General features: G+C 38.8%; 2 protein-coding genes and 1 pseudogene across 2 annotated transcripts; all 3 read right to left on the bottom strand.

Annotated features, from left to right (window-relative positions):
- Positions 1-8025: 8025 nt before the first annotated feature.
- LOC127972570 (olfactory receptor 52N4-like) lies at positions 8026-10602 on the bottom strand. Its single transcript, XM_052576173.1, has 2 exons — positions 10295-10602; positions 8026-8701 (listed from the first exon to the last, which is right to left on the bottom strand). Exons 1-2 carry the CDS (start codon positions 10600-10602, stop codon positions 8149-8151), a joined length of 861 nt encoding a protein of 286 aa, XP_052432133.1. The 3' UTR covers positions 8026-8148.
- Positions 10603-12852: 2250 nt separating this feature from the next.
- On the bottom strand, positions 12853-13809 carry LOC127972586 (olfactory receptor 52K2-like). Its single transcript, XM_052576212.1, has one exon. The coding sequence runs from the start codon at positions 13798-13800 to the stop codon at positions 12853-12855; it is 948 nt and encodes a 315-aa protein (XP_052432172.1). The 5' UTR covers positions 13801-13809.
- Positions 13810-16053: 2244 nt separating this feature from the next.
- LOC127972587 (olfactory receptor 52K2-like) lies at positions 16054-17010 on the bottom strand (annotated as a pseudogene).
- Between the last annotated feature and the right edge of the window lie 7357 nt (positions 17011-24367).

Genomic DNA, 24367 nt, shown 5'->3' with positions numbered 1-24367 from the left:
AATTAAATTACATGGCTACAAGTGTGATATTGCTAATATATTATATGAAAATATACAGATGATGTATAATTGTAACGGAAGAGGTCTTGGCACAATAGGTTAGTATATACAAATATGTTTATTTGGTCCAGAGAGTAAAGGGTATGAAATCTGGTTAAGTAGAAAGTTTGTGGATCAGTTATTTAGTTATGAAAGATATGATGAGAATGGTGATCAGAGTCTTTGCCCTTTCAGGAGTACGGGAAAAGCACGGAAGAAGCACACACCTTAGCAGTCCTGGACTAGGAAATAGAGACACTTGTGAGATGACGAGACACTAAGAGGAACACAGGAGGTAAGTACAGCAGGCAAGTGTATCCAAAGGAATCGGCCCTACATCCTGAAATTTCCTCTCAGTTTGACCATTCAACTGCACGGTTGCTGATGTGTCAGGACTGCTTTTGGCCCTGACTCCTTGGAGGAACATGCAATGGATGGAACGGGGTGTCTCGCTTGGTATGGTTTGCAGAAGGAAAGTGATCTCCACAGACAAGTCCAACAGAGGTTGGGGCGCGCTGTGTGAAGGGAAACCTGCTTTTGGCCGATGGTCGAAAAAGAAGAGCAGGCTTCATATCAACTGCCTCAAGATGACTGCAGTTCAACGAGCCTGCCAGAGCTTCCTGTCAAACCACCACGTGCTGGTCAGATCAGACAGCATGACAGTGGTGTCTTGCATAAATCACCAAGGTGGGCTGTCATCGATGCGACTCTTCAGACTATAGTCGCGACTGCATCTACCGGGCAAACCGAACAAATATGTTGTCAAGAAGTGGAGTGGAGGCTTCACCCACAGACAGTTCAGAAAATATGGGACATTTTCGGCAAAGCGGAAATAGACCTCTTCGCTTCAAAAGACAACTCTCATTGACCAACATATCTTTCCATGATCGAGGACGCATTGGCTCAGGACTGGCCCAACCGTCTTCTTTCCACTTTTCCTCCAGTTCCTCTGATTCCCCAAGTAATCAGGCCGGTCAGGGATCAGAGATGCAGGGTTCTTCTTGTAGCCCCACTCTGGGAAAATCAGCACTGGATAGCTGACCTGTCACAGATGCTGACTGTGGCCCCATGGCCCGTCCCTCTGAGACGGGACCTCCTTTCTCATGCGGGAGGAACAATTTGGCATCCTAACCCAGAGATGTGGTCTTTGCAAATTTGGTTGCTCGACGGGAACCCACTGGACTCCCTGAGCGTGTGCTAAACAGTTTCACAGACTAGAGCTCTGTCTACACAACGCCTATATGCCTTCAAATGGTTTGTGTTCTCCACATGGTGTCCAGACCATGGTGAAAACCTGACCTCCTGTGACGTATCAGTGATACTGTCATTTTTATAAGAGCTCTTGGAGAACCCTTCACTCTCAAGGTCTACGTATCGATTATAGCGTTGTGTCACACGCCCCTATAGCAGGCCAGTTGGTGGGCAGAAACGACTTAGTCATCCGATTTATGAGAGGTGCCAGAAGGCTTAATCCACCTCACCCTCCCACAGTCCCTTCAAGAGACCTGCCCACAGTACTGAGAGCCCTAAAGAGGGCCCCTTTGAACCGCTACAGTCCATAGACCTTAAGGCCTTGCTGCTAAAGGCCGCTTTGCTGTTGGCACTAGCGTCTGTTAAGCATGTGGGCGATTTGCATATACTCTTGATGAGCCCTAATTGCCTAGAATTTGGGCCTAACAACTGGAAGGTCATCCTGAAACCAAGGCAAGGCTATGTACCAAAGGTGGTCTCCATACCTTTCAAAGCACAAGTGGTCACTCTCTCTGTGTTAAAAAACACAGAGGATGATATAGATAGCTGAATCTTCTTTGCCTAGTGAGGGCTCTAAAAGTTTACATAGAGCGTTCAGAGCGTTCAGAACAGCTCTTTATATGCTTTGGAAACTGTGCCAGATGGCATGGAGTTGATCAGGTTGTTGATTGTGGCCTGTGGTATATTGATCCACTCCTCTTCACTGGCTGTGCGAAGCTGCTGGATATTGGCAGGAACTAGAACATGCTGTCATATACCCCAATCCAGAGCTAATCCCAAACATGCTCAATGGGTGACATGTCCGGAGATTATGCTGGCCATGCATGAACTGGGATGTTTTCAGTTTCCAGGAATTGTGTACAGATCCTTGTAACACTGGGTCATGCATTATCATGCTACAACATGAGGTGATGGTCGTGGATGAATGGCACATCGAGCCTCAGGATCTCATCACAGTATCTCTGTGCATTTAAAATGGCATCAATAAAATACACCTGTGCTTATTGTCCATAACATATTTGAGCATTTGCCCACTCAAATCGGTTAAGACGACGAACTGCAGTCAAGTCGAGACCCCGATGAGGACGACGAGCATGCAGATGAGCTTCCCTGAGATTGAGATTCGGACAGTTTGTGCAGAAACTCTTTGGTTATGCAAACCAGTTGTTGCAGCTGCTGTCTGGGTGTCAGGTCTGTAATGATCTTGGAGGTGAAGATGCTGGATGTGGAGGTCCTGGGCTGATGTGGTGACACATGGTCTGCGGTTGTGAGGCTGGTTGGATGTACTGCCATGTTCTCTGAAATGGCTTTTGGACACGGCTTATGGTACAGAAATGAACATTCAATTCACGGTCAAAAGCTCTGGTTGACATTTCTGCAGTCAGCATGCCAATTGCATTCTACCTCAAAACTTGCGACATCTGTGGCATTGTGCTGTGTGATAAAACTGCACATTTTAGAGTGGCTTTTATTGTGGCCAGCCTAAGGCACACCTGTGCAATAATCATGCTGTCTAATCAGCATCCTGATATTCCACACCTGTGAGGTGGATAGATTATCTGGGCAAAGTAGAAGTGCTCACAAACACAGATTTAGACAGATTTGTGAACAATATTTGAGAGAAATAGGCCTTTTGTGTATATAGAAAAATTGTTGCATTTATAATTTTGTTCAGTTTAATTTTTATAAATATCAAATTGAATCTTTTCAAATAGTTGTGTTTGAGTCCCTCAAATGTCCTCAGTGTGATAAGATGTATCTCAAAATCATAAAGTCGCTGCTTGAAAGGGTTCAAATATGCAAAGATGCTGGAAAAGTGAAGAATCTGCAGGACCTTAAAGATTTTTCTGAAGAACGCTGCTCAGTTTAACTGTTCAGAACAAACAAAGGACTCATGCACAGCCATCACAAAACAGAAAGACAGTCGAGGATCATCAGGTAACAAAACACAGTATTAAGAACCAAGGGTTCCCAAACTTTTGAGTGGGGTTATTTTAATAATTTCAGCATTTTTGTTTGTCTTGTGGACTAAATGTTAATATCTTTTATGTACAATATCTTACTTATGACAGTACTAAATAAAATATAACATGCATTCAGTATGATCTCTCTTATTTTTTGAAAATTACTCACATTTTCACAGATTCTGCAAAGGGTGCCCAAACTTTCGAGCCCCACTGTATATAACAGTAATATATTACAGGGTGGACATTTTTTTATGATTTAGGCTTTGAATAATGGCCCATAATTATCAAAAAAAAATAGTGGGAGCTCAGCTAATATGTTTCTGTAGTACTTGAGTGTCTACTATTTATGACATGACATGAAGCAAATGGGTGTGAGGATTGGAAGGCACTCTATAGTGATTTTGACCCTTATTAAAAAAAATAAAAAAATTAATCATATGATAAGCGATATCACATGAGCTGTGAGAGCAATCACATGAGTGGTTTGTCCAAAATAGCATAAGTGCAAATGTGATTTTACACGACAGTTCAGTAAATAAGAAGTTAATATTGTATTATAATTTAGACATGATATTGTCTGTTTTTGCTCAGTTTTGCCAACAAATTTTTTTCTGTAAAGCCAAAGCAGAAATTGACTACGAGTCTTCCGCGGTCAGAAGGAATAGGCAAATCCAATGCTGCATTTTGAGAGTATATTGAGAAGGAGTCAAGGTACATGGAGATGATGAGGGTTTACAGGTACCAATATGACAGAATAGGTGTGTTTGTGTGTGTGTTTGTGTGGTTATCAGAAACAAAAAATACAATAAAATGTATATTAGTAAACATGTAGGCTATGGTTACAAACAGACGCATAAAGAAATAACCCGCAGTACAACTAAAATCCACTAACACTATAAATGAACTTGCATGAATGCCATAAATCTCCAAATGGTGAAAAGTGCCAAAACAGCAATAACTAAAGTATATACAGTAGATGGTTACTTCAGGAACACTTATGGAACGCCATAGCGGCATCAGCAGTATAGCAGTAGGGAATAAAACAATTATAACAACTTCGCCACAACTCTTCAATAAATAAATAAAAAACTCTGCAATAAATGCGTTAAGAACGCAAACAGCACTTCTACACACAAGACTAGCGTAGGATTAACAAAGGATGGCAATTCTCATGGCCCTGGACCACACGAAAGTGAAAGCGCCTAGCGCAACCGCGAGCTGGCAGAACTACATACAGTATGAACATATGCATTCTGGGTAATGTAGTCTATGTCAGGGCAGTGATTCATGTCAATCGCAGTTCTAAAGTCAAGAAAGTAAGTGAGGAATACTAGATTAATTATTTAAATGCATAGTTTGGAGCATCGTTAACAAGAAAATGTTAGTTAAATAGTTTTGATTGTGTTTATTGACTAATGCTGCGTTCACACCAAACGCAAATAGAGCATCTGGCATGAAAGATTTCAATGTTAAGTCAATATAAAGACATGTTTATGTGCATCTGGAGGTCTTGCGGCACCAATGAGGCGTTTAGCATGGCATGGTATATACGAATTCGCCTCATTCACGTGAATGACGCGTATTGAGCATCTGCCGTAAATTATGCTTTTTGTGCAGCTGTGACGGTAGGCCCACCCGGAGTCACTCATTTAACATGGAGGAACGACTGATATTGTCAGTGAGCAGTCACCCAGAGCTATATGACACAGGTTCATATTTCTATTGAGACTGCAATAAAAATGACCTTGCCTGGAAAAGTGTGTTGTTAATACACATTTCCTTTTGAGTCACATACAAGTTTATTGACCCGCGGCCTTCCCGTTGTTTTTTACAACTATTTTCCCCCTAATATACAGCTACTTTTTGCTAACAAGATAATGTTTCTATTCAGAGGACGTGTGCATGAAAAAGTGGAAAAGCCTTAAATGCTTGATCAACATCAGCCATCTTTCAAACAGACAACCGCCTACCACTAGCCCCTCCCACAAGAAGCGGATTTCGCATCGGACGCGAGTTGATTTCGCTTCAAACTCTTGCTTTTACGTGTCTATTTGACTCTAGATGCGCAAATGCATTCAAAATGTTATAAAATTGTGATTTGTGTAAATAGGTTATACCATCTGTATGTAAAAATAAAAGGTTGTTTAAATTTATACAGCTAACCAAACTACAGAATTAAATAATACACAAAGAGTAATTGAATTAAAACAGCTTTATTTCAAGTTTATCAAAAAGGGTTCGTTGTTGTGAATTATATTGTTATTGTTGTTTTTTTTCATTGCTGCAATTTTGGGGTTTTACCTCTTGTTGTTTTTTCCCAAGAAAACATTTGAATACAATAAATCATAAAGATAAAATACTTACCTTTTCAATCACAGTTCTGTCTCTTGTCGTCATGACCCTTGTCTTGCTGCAATGCTGGTTAAGAGCGTACATAGACTTCTGATCTAGCCCAAGGTATTAGATAGTGCTTTATGCAGATTGTAGTCATGTGTGCTACAAAAAAATTTGGCGAGCCAGTTCTTGCAGCGTTAAAGAAACAGAAGGGAAATTGGTAAAACATGAGAAACAACTTAGTATTTTTCAACCGTGACAATGGACAATGGTTAACTGAATTAGACAATGAGCTGGAAACGTACCTGCAGAGATATGGTTCAACTACCTGTAATATTATCATTGATGAACCATCTTTAGAGTATCACAGAAATGCCATTTCCTTTCCTACCCTTAACTTTGGGGAGTCTCTCTGACCCAGATGTTACCTTCCGGGTGCGCCTTAGCTACTGTCTACACTCAAACTGCTAGCTGCTCTGCCATTGAAGGGTATCTGGAGGAATTGAAGGCCATTGCCAAAGAGAGTGGAAGGCCTTTCCAAAGTGTGCTTCAAGAGGAATTGGAGAAACTCTGAGAAACCCATTCTGTTTGTGATCAGTTTGTGCATATGACAGGAATTTACTGAAAAATTTATACAAAACCTAATCAACCAGACTATGAACACTATTAACAGCAATTATAATGTTATTGCATAGTAACTAGCATAGTATTGCACAGTAAGATTGCATAGTAAGTAGCAATATTTGTTAGTTCTGTATGTTGTTTCAGGGTTAGCATCATCTGGGGTCCTCTGAGGGGTCAGCATCATCATTGATGAACCATCTTTAGAGTATCACAGAAATGCCATTTCCTTTCCTACCCTTAACTTTGGGGAGTCTCTCTGACCCAGATGTTACCTTCCGGGTGCGCCTTAGCTACTGTCTACACTAAAACTGCTAGCTGCTCTGCCACTGAAGGGTATCTGGAGGAATTGAAGGCCATTGCCAAAGAGAGTGGAAGGCCTTTCCAAAGTGTGCTTCAAGAGGAATTGGAGAAACTCTTAGAAACCCATTCTGAAAATTCAGATCAAGAATAATCTCAACATGTGAGTTGCCGTGGCTCTAGCAGTGACTCCCAAGGTGCAGAAGCCATCATCCTACCACCAATATATTGCTCCCAGACTCCAAACCCCAATTCATTCAGAAACTCAAAGCTCAGAACTTAAAAACCCAACCAAGTATAAAACTACATTTGTGTCTCCTTCCCCAGAAACCACCACCGATGATATCACTGTGACAACCTGTCCTGCTTTCCCCACAAATATTGTGGACCCACCCAGTGTCCAAAGAATAGTTGTTGGACATGTAGTGAAAACAAGCAAAGCTACACTGTCACAGCAAACCTCAGTCCGTCTGAGAGTTTTCAGAGGGAGGTCTCCTCATCCTCCAAACGAACCAGATCTCGACACCTGGCGTGCAAATGTAGACTACTTGTTAAATGACCCTTCCATCTCTGACTTGCACAGAACACGAAAAATCCTTGACATTCTTTACCTCAAATGGCTGACATGTAAAACATGTGTGCCCTCCAGCCCTCGCTGCTGTGTATCTAAAGCTTTAGAGTCTGTATATGGTTCGGTCGAGGATGGAGACGAGTTGTTGGCCAAACTCATGGGCACTCTACAAAATCAGAGAGACAAACCATCAGACTATCTCCACCGCTTACAAATCATTCTGAGTGCAGTAATCAGGCGAGATGGCATAGCACAAAGTGAATATGATCATTACCTTCTGAAACAATTCTGCAGAGGGTGTTGGGACAATCGTCTCATTGCTGATCTTCAACTTGAATAAAAGAGAAACCCAACCACCCACTTTCGCTGAATTAGCTGTGCTTATTCAAACCCAAGAAGACAAACATACCTCTAAGGAAGAACGGATGGGAAAATATATTGGGATGACAAAGCCCCACAATGCCTACCCCAAGTCACGGGCAGTCTCTAACCAAGTGTCAGTCTGTGCATGTGATGTGCCCAACTATGATGTTTCTGAAACCATTCTCTTAACCTGTTAGCCAGGACACTTTGGGCTTTACTTTTTAGCAACCAGATTTGATAATGCTCAAAAATATTAAAAGTTATAGACTCTGAAGTGCCTTGAATTTTTTTACCACACTTTTTTGCAGAAAATTACGTTTCTACAATATTTAGTAGTAGCTTATAAGTGGTGATCAGTTTGTGCATATGACAGGAATTTACTGAAAAATTTATACAAAACCTAATCAACCAGACTATGAACAGCAATTATAATGTGATTGCATAGTAAGTAGCATAGTATTGCACAGTAAGATTGCATAGTAAGTAGCAATATTTGTTAGTTCTGTATGTTGTTTCAGGTTTAGCATCATCTGGGGTCCTCTGAGGGGTCAGCATCATCTCTTCTCAGATGTTCTGGATTCAGACTGGAGCTTATGTAAATCTCAAGTTACCACGGGATGTAAACCCTGTGGCAAAACAGAGAAACTGAATAAACTTTTGTCTTATTTATTTTGTTTTCACTCCATAAACAATCGGGTTAAATCAACTTGGGAAAAGTAAATACACTGTGCTCACAAACACACGACTGTTAGTAGAAAAATTATTTCTTATTCTGTATGACATGAATGCAATCAGGGCAAAACTCAAACCACTTGTCATGACAATGATGTGAGTAATGCAAGTGTTTATGGCCTTCATTTGGCCCATGCCAGATTTAAACACAGAGACAAAAATCACAACATAGGAACCAGTAACAAGAATAAAGTCAAAAGTTGGTATCAGCAAAGCTGTCAAAAGTCCTACTAAGTTATTAATAGATATATCTCCACATGCTAGCTGAACCAATGCCATGTGTTCACAAAAACAGTGATCAATAACATTTGTTACACAGAATGTTAGTTTTCCAGCCATAGAGACCATGCTGATATTCAGGAATCCATTTCTGATTAGTGGGACAACAACAAACTTTAGAAAGCTAGGGATTGCCATGTATTTATGATAGTAAAGAGGTTTACATATTGCAAAGTAACGATCCAGTGCCATCCACAAAGGCAAAGTAGACTGAAATGCACCAACATAAAAAATGCAAAACATTCTCTTCTCATCTGCTCTTATCATCTGATCGTGGGTGTATCTCTCTATTAGTTTTATTGGATCTTAGTGCTGCGTTTGACACAATTGACCACAACATTCTTTTGCATAGACTTGAACACTTTGTTGGCATCAGTGGAAGTGCATTAGCATGGTTTAAATCGTACTTATATGACCGCCATCAGTTCGTAGCAGTGAATGAAGATGTATCATATCGATCACAAGTGCAGTATGGAGTACCTCAAGGCTCAGTACTAGGGCCGCTACTCTTCACGCTTTATATGTTACCCTTGGGAGATATCATCAGGAAACATGGTGTTAGCTTTCACTGTTATGCTGATGATACTCAGCTCTATATTTCCTCACAGCCCGGTGAAACACACCAATTTGAAAAACTAATGGAATGCATAGTCGATATAAAAAATTGGATGACGAGTAATTTCTTACTGCTAAATTCAGAAAAAACAGAGGTGTTAATCATAGGACCTAAAAACTCTGCTTGTAATAACCTAGAACACTGTCTAAGACTTGATGGTTGCTCTGTCAATTCTTCGTCATCAGTTAGGAACCTAGGTGTGGTACTTGATCGCAATCTTTCCTTAGAAAGCCACGTTTCTAGCATTTGTAAAACTGCATTTTTCCATCTCAAAAATATATCTAAATTACGGCCTATGCTCTCAATGTCAAATGCAGAAATGTTAATCCATGCATTTATGACTTCAAGGTTAGACTATTGTAATGCTTAATTGGGTGGTTGTTCTGCACGCTTGGTAAACAAACTACAGCTAGTCCAAAATGCAGCAGCAAGAGTTCTTACTAGAACCAGGAAGTATGACCATATTAGCCCGTTCCTTTTCACACTGCACTGGCTCCCTATCAAACATCGTATAGATTTTAAAATATTGCTTATTACTTATAAAGCCCTGAATGGTTTACACCTCAGTATTTGAATGAGCTCCTTTTACATTATACTCCTCTACGTCCGCTACGTTCTCAAAACTCAGGCAATTTGATAATACCTAGAATATCAAAATCAACTGCGGGCAGCAGATCCTTTTCCTATTTGGCGCCTAAACTCTGGAATAACCTACCTAACATTGTTCGGGAAGCAGACACACTCTTGCAGTTTAAATCTAGATTAAAGACCCATCTCTTTAACCTGGCATACACATAACATACTAATATGCTTTTAATATCCAAATCCGTTAAAGGATTTTTAGGCTGCATTAATTAGGTAAACTGGAACCGGAAACACTTCACATAACACCGTACTTTCTACATCATTAGAAGAATGGCATCTACGCTAATATTTGTCTGTTTCTGTCTTATTGCGAGGTCACCGAAGCCACCAGATCCAGTCTGTATCCAGATCAGAGGGTCACTGCAGTCGCCTACAGCGATATCGTTGACTTGATTGCAAATAAATGCACAGACATTATTTAAACTGAACAGAGATGACATAACTGAATTCAATGCCTTTAACTATCATTTTGCATTATTGAGACACTGTTTTCCAAATGAATGTTGTTCAGTGCTTTGACGCAATGTATTTTGTTTAAAGCACTATATAAATAAAGGTGATTGATTGATTGAAAACATTTGTATCAAACAACCAACTAGGGATATCCCACCCCAGTTGAATAGAAAGCTAACAAGCATGTTGGGTACAAAAAATATAGGTAAGATTAAGTCTACAACAGCCATTAAACCTATTAGTACATACATGGGAGAATGCAGAGACTTTTGACCTATGATTAAATATAAAAGAATAGAATTTGCAGTGATGGACAATAAAAACATCAAAAAGAAGGGGATAAATAAAAAAGGCCTCCATTCCCCTAGACTGTAGAAACCATTCAGTTTGAAGTCTGTGAATAAAATATTTTGAACAGAAAGATTCTTCATGTTGATCAATCCAATACAGTAGGCTATACTACAGTACGATACATTTGACAGTATTAGCTGAATAATTCCTTTTTAAATGTCCTCTTTGTTAAACAGTGATGTGAAGCGGTTGTGAAGAGATATTCAATAATCCGTGCTCTCCCAATATGTTGATGGATAGAAATCTATACAACTTATTTTACTATACTTTGTTTTTCTCATATCATAATGGTTGGTCTTACGCGTTAGAGTGGAATGAAAACTTTATACGAATCATGATGTCTAAATACTCAACGCTGTTTTCCCATGAGCCTGTGCACTATTCCCACAGAGAAACAGAGATCTTCTTCACAATAAAGGCCCAAAAAAGATCTTTCTGAATTGATGGTAATGCAAAATGTGCAATTTGATTTATTTATTATAAAGCAACAAATAAATTGGATATATTTCATTAGTACTTTTTTTTCTGTTATGATATCTAATATATGGTTAAAAACAAACAAAAAACAAACAAACACAGTCTGACTTTGCTGCAGCCTGGAATTGAACTGCTGGTTTTGTCTGGTCAGAGGAGAACTGTCCCAACCCCCCGACTGAGCCTGATTTTTTTCTCCATTCTGTCACCGATGGAGTTTTTGGTTCCTTGCCGCTGTCGCCTCTGACTTGCTTAGTTGGGGTCATTTAATTTACAGGGATATCGTTGACTTGATTGGAAATGATGGCACAGATAATATTTAAACTGAACTGATATGACTAGATCATTTACCCGGGGGGATTGTGAAGTACTATTTAGAAAATCTTAATTTGCACAAAATGCCCTCTCTATTAAAGGCTGCACAAATTGGAATAGTATACCAACGGTAATTAGAGAGAGCCCCACTTTTGTTTCATTTAAGAAACATCTTAAAAGATGGCTGAATAATAATCAAAAATGTATTCATTAAGTATGCAGGTAAAATTTGATAGGTAGTTTTATATATATATTTATAATAAGCACTTTGGGATGTCTATGTACAGGCATTTATGCATTTTAAATTAATATTACAATAAGTACAATAAGGTATAGGAACTTTTATTATTTATTTAGCTATATATGTATATTTGTTTATGTATATTGTCTGTTTGTTTTTTGGTTTGTATTTGTTTATGTCTGGGACTACGGATGGAAATTAGCATTGTGCTAAATCCGGCGTATTTACGTTCAACTTTGATTGTACGTTCATGAATATGCACTGTCCCATTTAAATAAATAAATGGAAAAAATTGAAACGTAAATGAATTCAATGATGAACTACCTTTACCTGTCCTTTTGCATTATTGACACACTGTTTTCCTAATTAATGTTGCTCAGTTGCTTACAGTCCCAATTTTTATTGTTTAAAGCGCTATATAAATAAGGTGATTTGATTTGACAGTAAAAAATACATCGTGGAGCAAAGTGGAAACTGACAACAAGCCAATATACAAGACAGAACAGGTTGCTTCCGGTATGAAACAATATCTCGGCTTTTAAATTTGATTAAAAAAAAATAAATAAAAATTAATTCAAACTATAAATACCGTTTTGTAGCTCTTCAATGTATGTCATGACAGATCACTGTATTGCCTGTACTTACTGATGATTGCACTGTAATCTTTTCATATTTAATTAAGCACGACATAAACATGAATGAACATCAGAATGTAGGCTATTTTATTTCAACCATGAAAAAAACGTCAATACACACCAGTTTTCAAGTTTAAGTCCATCAATGATAAACTATACTCCTGTCTGATTTGTTTGTCGACAAGTAGGCAATTTGACATTTAATGATTGGTCGGATTGCCTTATTGGTCTATTGGTTCTGTTCTTCTGTTCTGTTACCATGGTTATCCATTGTTTGATTCATTCTGTTCATGTATTCATCATTTGGTTTGGCTGGTGTCTCACTATTTAAAGCCTGAATTTGTCAGTTCCTGTCTATATGCATAGTTTTGCTGAAGTTTCTCAGTGTTCTTTGGCGTGTTTGCTTGTAGGTTAAAGACCTTGTTTGTGTAATTATTCATGAGAGTTGCCATTTCAACTACACTTCCTTATTTAGGTGTTATTTTGTGTAGCTATGGCATCTAAATTACGATAAAAAATATGTCCATCTGAGTGAAATGTACAGTTGACACAATTCACAACTCTTGCAATTTTTATAATTAACCTAAAACTTTAACAAAATGATATATCCTTACTTAAATGCTACAGTTTCAGCATATTGTTGATCATATTTCAAACTGATTTGTTTACAAAGGAAAGATCTTTACTTCACTTACAAGCTGAAGAAACTTTTGTCTTATTTCCTTTGTTCTCACTCCATAAACAATCGGGTTAAAACAACTTGGGAAAAGTAAATACATTGTGCTCACAAACACACGGCTGTTAGTAGAAAAATTATTTCTTATTCTGTATGACATGAATGCAATCAGGGCAAAACTCAAACCACTTGTCATGACAATGATGTGAGTAATGCAAGTGTTTATGGCCTTCATTTGGCCCTTGCCAGATTTAAACACAGAGACAAAAATCACAACATAGGAACCAGTAACAAGAATAAAGTCAAAAGTTGGTATCAGCAAAGCTGTCAAAAGTCCTACTAAGTTATTAATAGATATATCTCCACATGCTAACTGAACCAATGCCATGTGTTCACAAAAACAGTGATCAATAACATTTGTTACACAGAATGTTAGTTTTCCAGCCATAGAGACCATACTGATATTCAGGAGTCCATTTCTGATTAGTGGGACAACAACAAACTTAAGAAAGCTAGGGATTGCCATGTATTTATGATAGTAAAGAGGTTTACATATTGCAAAGTAACGATCCAGTGCCATCCACAAAGGCAAAGTAGACTGAAATGCACCAACATAATGAATGCAAAACATTTGTATCAAACAACCAACTAGGGATATCCCACCCCAGTTGAATAGAAAGCTAACAAGCATGTTGGGTACAAAAAATATAGGTAAGATTAAGTCTACAACAGCCATTAAACCTATTAGTACATACATGGGAGAATGCAGAGACTTTTGACCTATGATTAAATATAAAAGAATGGAATTTGCAGTGATGGACAATAAAAACATCAAAAAGAAGGGGATAAATAAAAAAGGCCTCCATTCCCCTAGACTGTAGAAACCATTCAGTTTGAAGTCTGTGAATAAAATATTTTGAGCAGAAAGATTCTTCATGTTGATCAATCCAATACAGTAGGCTATACTACAGTACGATACATTTGACAGTATTAGCTGAATAATTCCTTTTTAAATGTCCTCTTTGTTAAACAGTGATGTGAAGCGGTTGTGAAGAGATATTCAATAATCCGTGCTCTCCCAATATGTTGATGGAAAGAAATCTGTACAACTTATTTTACTATACTTTGTTTTTCTCATATCATAATGGTTGGTCTTACGCGTTAGAGTGGAATGAAAACTTTATACGAATCATGATGTCTAAATACTCAACGCTGTGTTCCCATGAGCCTGTGCACTATTCCCACAGAGAAACAGAGATCTTCTTCACAATACAGGCCCAAAAAAGATCTTTCTGAATTGATGGTAATGCAAAATGTGCAATTTGATTTATTTATTATAAAGCAACAAATAAATTGGATATATTTCATTAGTACTTTTTTTTTCTGTTATGATATCTAATATATGGTTAAAAACAAACAAAAAACAAACAAACACAGTCTGACTTTGCTGCAGCCTGGAATTGAACTGCTGGTTTTGTCTGGTCAGAGGAGAACTGTCCCAACCCCCCGACTGAGCCTGATTTTTTTCTCCATTCTGTCACCGATGGAGTTTTTGGTTCCTTGTCGCTGTCGCCTCTGACTTGCTTAGTTGGGGTCATTTAATTTACAGGGATATCGTTGACTTGATTGGAAATGATGGCACAGATAATATTTAAACTGAACTGATATGACTAGATCATTTACCCGGGGGGATTGTGAAGTACTATTTAGAAAATCTTAATTTGCACAAAATGCCCTCTCTATTAAAGGCTGCACAAATTGGAATAGTATACCAACGGTAATTAGAGAGAGCCCCACTTTTGTTTCATTTAAGAAACATCTTAAAAGATGGCTGAATAATAATCAAAAATGTATTCATTAAGTATGCAGTTAAAATTTGATAGGTAGTTTTATATATATATTTATAATAAGCACTTTGGGATGTCTATGTACAGGCATTTATGCATTTTAAATTAATATTACAATAAGTACAATAAGGTATAGGAACTTTTATTGTTTATTTAGCTATATATGTATATTTGTTTATGTATATTGTCTGTTTGTTTTTTGGTTTGTATTTGTTTATGTCTGGGACTACGGATGGAAATTGGCATTGTGCTAAATCCGGCGTATTTACGTTCAACTTTGATTGTACGTTCATGAATATGCACTGTCCCATTTAAATAAATAAATGGAAAAAATTGAAACGTAAATGAATTCAATGATGAACTACCTTTACCTGTCCTTTTGCATTATTGACACACTGTTTTCCTAATTAATGTTGCTCAGTTGCTTACAGTCGCAATTTTTATTGTTTACAGCGCTATATAAATAAGGTGATTTGATTTGACAGTAAAAAATACATCGTGGAGCAAAGTGGAAACTGACAACAAGCCAATATACAAGACAGAACAGGTTGCTTCCGGTATGAAACAATATCTCGGCTTTTAAATTTGATTAAAAAAATAAATAAATAAAAATTAATTAAAACTATAAATACCGTTTTGTAGCTCTTCAATGTATGTCATGACAGATCACTGTATTGCCTGTACTTACTGATGATTGCACTGTAATCTTTTCATATTTAATTAAGCACGACATAAACATGAATGAACATCAGAAAGTAGGCTATTTTATTTCAACCATGAAAAAAACGTCAATACACACCAGTTTTCAAGTTTAAGTCCATCAATGATAAACTATACTCCTGTCTGATTTGTTTGTCGACAAGTAGGCAATTTGACATTTAATGATTGGTCGGATTGCTTTATTGGTCTATTGGTTCTGTTCTTCTGTTCTGTTACCATGGTTATTCATTGTTTGATTCATTCTGTTCATGTGTTCATCATTTGGTTTGGCTGGTGTCTCACTATTTAAAGCCTGAATTTGTCAGTTCCTGTCTATATGCATAGTTTTGCTGAAGTTTCTCAGTGTTCTTTGGCGTGTTTGCTTGTAGGTTAAAGACCTTGTTTGTGTAATTATTCATGAGAGTTGCCATTTCAACTACACTTCCTTATTTAGGTGTTATTTTGTGTAGTTATGGCATCTAAATTACGATAAAAAATATGTCCATCTGAGTGAAATGTACACTTGACACAATTCACAACTCTTGCAATTTTTATAATTAACCTAAAACTTTAACAAAATGATATATCCTTACTTAAATGCTACAGTTTCAGCATATTGTTGATCATATTTCAAACTGATTTGTTTACAAAGGAAAGATCTTTACTTCACTTACAAGCTGAAGAAACTTTTGTCTTATTTCCTTTGTTCTCACTCCATAAACAATCGGGTTAAAACAACTTGGGAAAAGTAAATACATTGTGCTCACAAACACACGGCTGTTAGTAGAAAAATTATTTCTTATTCTGTATGACATGAATGCAATCAGGGCAAAACTCAAACCACTTGTCATGACAATGATGTGAGTAATGCAAGTGTTTATGGCCTTCATTTGGCCCTTGCCAGATTTAAACACAGAGACAAAAATCACAACATAGGAACCAGTAACAAGAATAAAGTCAAAAGTTGGTATCAGCAAAGCTGTCAAAAGTCCTACTAAGTTATTAATAGATATATCTCCACATGCTAACTGAACCAATGCCATGTGTTCACAAAAACAGTGATCAATAACATTTGTTACACAGAATGTTAGTTTTCCAGCCATAGAGACCATGCTGATATTCAGGAGTCCATTTCTGATTAGTGGGACAACAACAAACTTTAGAAAGCTAGGGATTGGCATGTATTTATGATAGTAAAGAGGTTTACATATTGCAAAGTAACGATCCAGTGCCATCCACAAAGGCAAAGTAGACTGAAATGCACCAACATAATGAATGCACAACATTTGTATCAAACAACCAACTAGGGATATCCCACCCCAGTTGAATAGAAAGCTAACAAGCATGTTGGGTACAAAAAATATAGGTAAGATTAAGTCTACAACAGCCATTAAACCTATAAGTACATATATGGGAGAATGCAGAGACTTTTGACCTATGATTAAATATAAAAGAATAGAATTTGCAGTGATGGACTATGAAAACATCAAAAAGAAGGGGATAAATAAAAAAGGCCTCCATTCCCCTAGACTGTAGAAACCATTCAGTTTGAAGTCTGTGAATAAAATATTTTGAGCAGAAAGAATCTTCATGTTGATCAATCCAATACAATAGGCTATACTACATTACAATACATTTGACAGTATTAGAAAAAAGAATTCCTTTTTAAAAGGCCTTTTTGTTAAACGGTGAAGTGAAGCGGATGTGAAGAGACATACAATAATCTGTGTTCTCCCAATATGTTGATGGATAGAAATCTATACAACTTATTTTACTATGCTTTGTTTTTCTATCATAATGGTTGTTCTTACGCGTTAAAGTGGAATGAAAACTTTATACGATTCATGTCTCTAAATACTCAATGCTGTGTTCCCATGAGCCTGTGCACTATTCCCACAGAGAAACAGAGATCTTCATCACAATACAGGCCCAAAAAAGATCTTTCTGAATTGATGGTAATTCAAAATATGCACTTTGATTTATTTATTATAAAGCAACATATAAATTGGATATATTTCATTAGTCCTTTTTTTTTCGTTATGACATCTAATATATGGTTAAAAACAAACAAAAAACAAACAAACACAGTCTGACTTTCTGTTGCAGCCTGCAATTGAACTGCTGGTTTTGTCTGGTCAGAGGAGAACTAACACACACGCAGACGATGGGGGACACACACGCACACTATGGGACAGGAAGACGTGGAGATCACTGGAGAGAGGTAAGCGGAGTAATGGTTAGTCCTTAGAGTAAGCAGGTAGGTATTGACCTATTTGCGAACAAGACTGGATGGTGACCGAGTGCGTGTGTGTGTGGTTTTTGTGGGAGTGGCTTGATTGCAGGTGGATGAGGAGCAGGTGGGTGTGATTAGTATTCCAGTGAGGGTGTGTACTGTAATAGGTTGATGTTGAAGCCTGGCTGTTACAGTGTCTGTTACAGTACCCCCTTCCCCATGGCCTGCTTCAACTCAACAGGCTCTGTGGAGAGGGAGACAGAAGGATGATGAGGTTTAAGGAGTGAGACATTGAATGTGGGGTCGATCCAATACTCAGGAGGAAGGTTGAGTTTGAAGGTGACCGGGTTGATCTGCTCAGTGATGGTGAATGGGCCAATGAATCTGGGATTCAACTTGCGGCATGGTAGGTGCAGGCAGATGTCACGGGTTGACAGCCAGACCTTCTGTCCAGGTTGGTATTCTGGGGCGTCAGAACGGCGAAGGTCGGCTGTCATCCTGCGCCTACGTAGGGCCCGTTGTAGTTGGTGGTGGGCCGCGTCCCAGACCCTCTCGCTCTCTCTGAACCAGTAGTCGACCGATGGAACATCTGAGGGCTCTCCTGACCATGGGAAGAGTGGTGGCTGGTTGCCGAGCATGCACTGGAATGGAGTGAGTCCAATGGTAGGTTGATGTAGGGAGTTTTGTGCGTACTCTAAAAGGCAAAGGGGGAGGAGTTGCTTCAATTTAAAAAAATGTTTTCAGGATTTCTCGGAGGGCAGGTTTCAAGTATAACTCGTTTGAAGTAATGGTGCTTCATATAACATTATCCAGAGAAACAAATGTTAATGATAAATCCCCTGTTATGTTTGTACTGGCTACTGTATACAGGCCACCAGGGCACCATACATACTTTTTTTAAAGAGTCTGGTGATTTTACATCCGAGTTAGTTCTGGCTGAAGATAAAGTTTTAATAGTTGGTGATTTTAATATCCATGTCGATAATGAAAAAGATGCATTGGGATCAGCATTTATAGACATTCTGAACTCTATTGGTGTTAGACAGCACGTTTCAGGACCTACTCATTGTCGAAATCATACACTAGATTTAATACTGTCACATGGAATTGATGTTGATAGTGTTGAAATTATTCAGCCAAGTGATGATATCACATATATCATCATTTAGTTCTGTGCAAACTTCATATAGCCAAAATTGTAAATTCTACTTCTTGTTAGAAGTATGGAAGAACCATCACTTCTACCACAAAAGACTGCTTTTTAAGTTATCTTCCTGATGTATCCAAATTCCTTAGCATATCCAAAACCTCAGAACAACTTGATGATGTAACAGAAACTATGGACTCTCTCTTTTCTAGCACTTTAAATAAAGTTGCTCCTTTACGCTTAAGGAAGGTTAAGGAATACAGTTTGACACCATAGTATAATGAGCAATGAGCAGCCCAAAAAATGGAGCGCAGCTGGAGGAAAACAAAACCAGAGGTACGTAATTTCGTTTTGCTTGGCGGGAAAGGAACCTATCCTACAGAAAAGCATTAAAAACTGCTAGATCCGATTACTTTTCTTCTCTTTTAGAAGAAAACAAACTTAACCCTAGGTATTTATTCAATACAGTGGCTAAATTAACGAAAAATAAAGCCTCAACAAGTGTTGACATTTCCCAACACCACAGCAGTAATGACTTTATGAACTACTTTACTTCTAAAATCAATACTATTAGAGATAAAATTGCAACCATTCAGCCGTCAGCTACAGTATCATATCAGACAGTGCACTATAGACCCCCTGAGGAACAGTTCCACTCATTATCTACTATAGGAGAGGAAGAATTTTATAAACTTGTTAAATCATCTAAACCAACAACATGTATGTTAGACCCTATACCATCTAAGCTCCTAAAAGTGGTGCTTCTAGAAGTCATAGATCCTCTTCTGACTATTATTAATTCATCATTGTCATTAGGATATGTCCCCAAAACCTTCAAACTGGCTGTTATTAAACCTCTCATCAAAAAAACCACAACTTGACCCCAAAGAACTAGTTAACTATAGACCAATCTCGAATTTCCCTTTTCTGTCCAAGATACTAGGAAAGGTGGTATCCTCACAATTATATTCCTTCTTAGAGAAAAATGGTATATGTGAGGATTTGCAGTCAGGATTTAGACCGTATCATAGTACTGAGACTGCTCTCCTTAGAGTTACAAATGATCTGCTCTCATCATCTGATCGTGGGTATATCTCTCTATTAGTTTTATTGGATCTTAGTGCTGCGTTTGACACAATTGACCACAACATTCTTTTGTATAGACTTTGTAGGGCCGCTACTCTTCACGCTTTATATGTTACCCTTGGGAGATATCATCAGGAAACATGGTGTTAGCTTTCACTGTTATGCTGATGATACTCAGCTCTATATTTCTTCGCGGCCCGGTGAAACACACCAATTTGAAAAATTGACGATTGCCGCTGTCGCCTCTGGCTTGCTTAGTTGGGGTCACTTCATCTACAGTGATATAGTTGACTTGATTGCAAATAAATGCAGAGACACTATTTTACTGAACAGAGATGACATCATTGAATTCAATGATGAACTGCCTTTGACTATCATTTTGCATTATTGAAACAATGTTTTCCTAATGAATGATGTTTAGTTGCTTTGACGCAATGTATTTTGTTTAAAGCGCTATATAAACAAAGGTGACTTGACTTGACTTGACTAGGAACTGGTTCCAAGAGTCCTGGTGGTCATGGCAGAAGGTACCCAGGAAGCGGCCGATCTCCTGTATCTTCCTCTCCCTCTGCCCGTTGGACTGAGGATGGTATCCAGAGGACAGGCTGACGGCCACACCTAGGAGTGAATGGAAGGCTCTCCAAACCCGGGAGATGAACTGAGGGCCTCTGTCAGAGACGATGTCTTTAGGAATGGCAAAGTAATGGAAGACGTGGTTAAACATCAACTCGGCGATTTCCATGGCTGTGGGCAGACCTTTCAGGGGGAGAAGATGACAGGATTTAGAGAACCAGTCAACAATAACGAGGATACATGTATTATTATCAGAGGGAGGTAGGTCAGCTATGAAGTTCACCCCTAGCTGTGACCAAGGGCGGTTCGGAACGGGCAGAGGGAGGAGCTTGCCAGATGGTAGGTGACATTGGCTCTTCGAGATGGCGCATTCCTTACATCCTTGCATGTACCTTCTAATGTCCGATGCCATTTAGGGTCACCAGAAGTGTTCCATCATCAGCGAGAGGGTTTCATTGACCCCCGGGTGGCCAGTGCCAACTGATGTGTGAGCTCAGTGGATGAGTGAAGTGCACCGTGTCCTGGTGATGTACTGCAAGCCCGGGAGTCAACCCAGCAGAGTGTTAGTGTAAGGATTGGAGGAGCACAGAGTCTCAGTTGACCAGGTGATAGGACTGATGACTACTTTATCTGGAAGTATTGTTTTGGCATCCTCCAGGTTTTCCTCAGGGGTGTAACACCGGGACAAAGCATCAGCTTGGACATTCTTGACACCTGGTCGGTATGAGATGGAGAAATTGAAACGAGTGAAGAATAGAGCCCAGCGGGCCTTTCTGGGGTTTAACCTCTTGGCCAAACGCAGGTATTCCAGATTTTTATGATCCGTAAGAACCAGAAAAGGGTGTTTGGCTCCCTTTAACCAATGCCTCCACTCCTCTAGCACTAGCTTGATAGCTAATAGCTCCTGGTTGCCGATGTCATAGTTGACCTCCGAGTTGAGCTTGCGGGAAAAGAAGGCACATGGATGGAGGCGGCTAGGATTCCCCAGCTGCTGGGAAAGGACCGCTGCTTCTCCGGTGGTGGAGGCATCAACTTAAATGAAGGGTCCATCTGGATCGGGACGGACTAGTAGAGGAGCGGTGGTAAAGGCCTCCTTTAGAGTGTGGAATGCCTCTGTGGTGGTTGGGTTCCAGGACAGAGACTTGGGCTTGTTGCAGAGAAGACAGTACTGTACTGTAGGGCTGCAACTAACGATTATTTTGATAATCAATTAATCTGTCGATTATTTTTACGATTAATCGATTAATCGGTTTATGTACTTATATTTTAGTCTTGCACATTTTTTCCCCAAGTAAATTATTAATAAAGGGTCTTTATCATTCAGCATAGATTTTTAAGAGATTTTAAACATTTTGCATTGTCATATGCTCATCAAAAAATTACCTGGAGTTGTTTTATTATGTGTTAGTAATCTTCTGTCAAACTCTTCTGCAATCAAAACACTGACCCATAGCAAATTTCGCAAGGAGATTTCAAATAATGTTTTCACCATGGCAGTCCTTAGAGCTCCTAAAGTAGTTTAACATCCCGAACAAAGCTTAAGGAATCTTTCAGAACATCTTTTCACAAAGAAGAAGGATAAAACAGAATAAAATTGTAGTACATTGCATTTTATTATTTACTGGGAAACAGCTTTATAGGTTATGCTGTGAAATTGTAAACAATCGAAAAAAGTGCCAATGGCATGAAACCTGAATGGAACTTACATTTTAAAGGGGGGGTGAAATGCTCGTTTTCACTCAATATCCTGTTAATCTTGAGTACATATAGAGTAGTACTGCATCCTTCATAAATCCAAAAAGTCTTTAGTTTTATTATATTCATAAGAGAAAGATAGTCTGTACCGATTTTTCCCGGAAAAACACGACCGACTGGAGGCGTGACGTGTGGGCGGAGCTAAAGAATCACGAGCGCGAATAGGCTTTTGCGTTGAGAGTATGTGGAAGCTGTGACATTACCGTGAAGACAAAACCCATCATCCAAAACAAACCATGGCTTACAGTCAGATTCAGCCGTTTATTTATGATCCAGAATCAGATCCAGAGGCTGAAACTGAATGAAAGCAGCAGCAGCAACGACTCGCTCCGAGCGGGGCTCGAACCCGGGTCTCGGGGAGGCGGAAGCACTAACAAGGAGGCAGAGATATTTGAAGCAGTTTTACTCACCGCCTGCGGTTCCAACACACGATCGTGACCCTTTTTCCTTGGGATTGCATCATCCTTAAGAAATAAACGATACGCAAATCCGTCGTCAAACTGGGCCTTGTGAACAAGCATCTTCGAAATGCAGGGAACAAACAAAAACACTTGCACAACTCTGTTGATGCTCTGTAAAAATAAACTCCATCCACTGGTCCCTTAATGCTGTTTTTTTTTTTTTTTGGTAATCTGTGCAGGATTGTCTTGCCCTGGCAACCAAAAACACACTTCTTTTGTGACTTTTCGCGACGCTCTCGCTCTGATCAGTGAATCACTCTGATCAGTGAAATGTCTGTGCTGCTCAGCCTTGCTGTACGGGAGCGCGCGCTCTTCCGGCAAAAGTGCCTTAGGACACATATAAGGAAATTCCGCTCCATCTAACGTCACACAGAGCCATACTCGAAAAAAACTTTCCGAAACTTGTGACAAACCGGAAGGAGTATTTTGGGAACAAAAATACTCCTTCAAACGTACAACTTAATTTTTGAAACTTTGTCCATGTTTAGCATGGGAATCCAACTCTTTAACAGTGTAAAAAACTCTGTATGCATGAAATAGCATTTCACCCCCCCTTTAAAGTAAAATCCATAAGAAGGTTGTCCAGAAAAAAAATGGACACACACAAAAAAACTGCTGTTTGAAAAAGAGAATACTTATAAAAAAAAAAGTGCATTTCAAATATATTTAAACATTTAACTCTCTCATTCAGTCATAATTAAGCTGCAAGACTGAATTATGAACTGGTAAACGACAAACTGATCACAGAACATGTTTGTAAAGCTTTAAATGTTAACTGTTAAAAAGCAATGTTATCAGCTTTTACGACTAAACATTTGCAAACAACATTGTAAAGGAGAATCTGCACAAATAAAAGTCTTAGGGGCCGTTCACATATCGCGCCTAAAAACGCGTGGAAAACGCTAGGTGCGCTGCTTTCTCCTTCTTTCCAAAGCGCTCGGGCAAATTGCTAAGCAACCATGACGTGCTCTCTCCGTGAAGAGGCGGAAATTTCAGCAAAGGATAAATGGATTTGCAGCTCTAAAAATCACACCCGTGGTGTGCTTGCGGCTCTCTGAAAAGTTGAGATGTTTTAACTCGATGCAGTGTGGACACACCTGGAAAAACGGGCACGTCGCAACCGCGTCGCTTCCATTATGAGCGCGCATACAGCGTCTACATTGGAAATAACGAACTTGAGCGCGCAAAATACGTGATCTGTGAACGGCCCCTTAAACAGTTCAGTAGTGCAGAGTTTACAGGTTACTCTTCTTTTTTGAAGGCTCAAAGTAGAGTACTCCCACATCCCGCTGAATGCTGCAGAGACGCTGTTTGTGAAACACGTGACATAAAACAGGCCAGCTATTGGCTATTCGCTAAACCCCCGGTGGCTCATTACTGCCACACTTTGGTCACCGCAGATTTGAAATATGCACGAAATGAGCCGCTTACGGCAAATAAAAGTTATTTAGCAAATAATCGATGACTAAATTAGTTGACAACTATTTTAATAAACGATTTTAATCGATTAAATCGATTAGTTGTTTCAGCTCTACTGTACTGCACTTCCTGTTTGTTGTTGGCGTCCGTACTGCGTTTGAGCTCCGTCACTACATTCTTTTTATCTACTCTTTTTAACTTAAAAATCTATTTTATACTCCATTGTTTCCGTTTATATAACATGTGAATATATCCTCTATTGTATTCTACAACAAAAACAATCA

This window comes from Carassius gibelio, chromosome B15 (assembly GCF_023724105.1).
Source record: "Carassius gibelio isolate Cgi1373 ecotype wild population from Czech Republic chromosome B15, carGib1.2-hapl.c, whole genome shotgun sequence".
In the NCBI taxonomy this organism is placed as follows: Eukaryota; Metazoa; Chordata; class Actinopteri; order Cypriniformes; family Cyprinidae; genus Carassius; species Carassius gibelio.
The sequence above is the reverse complement of the archived record's forward strand: the minus strand, read 5'-3'. Positions and strand labels throughout refer to the sequence as shown.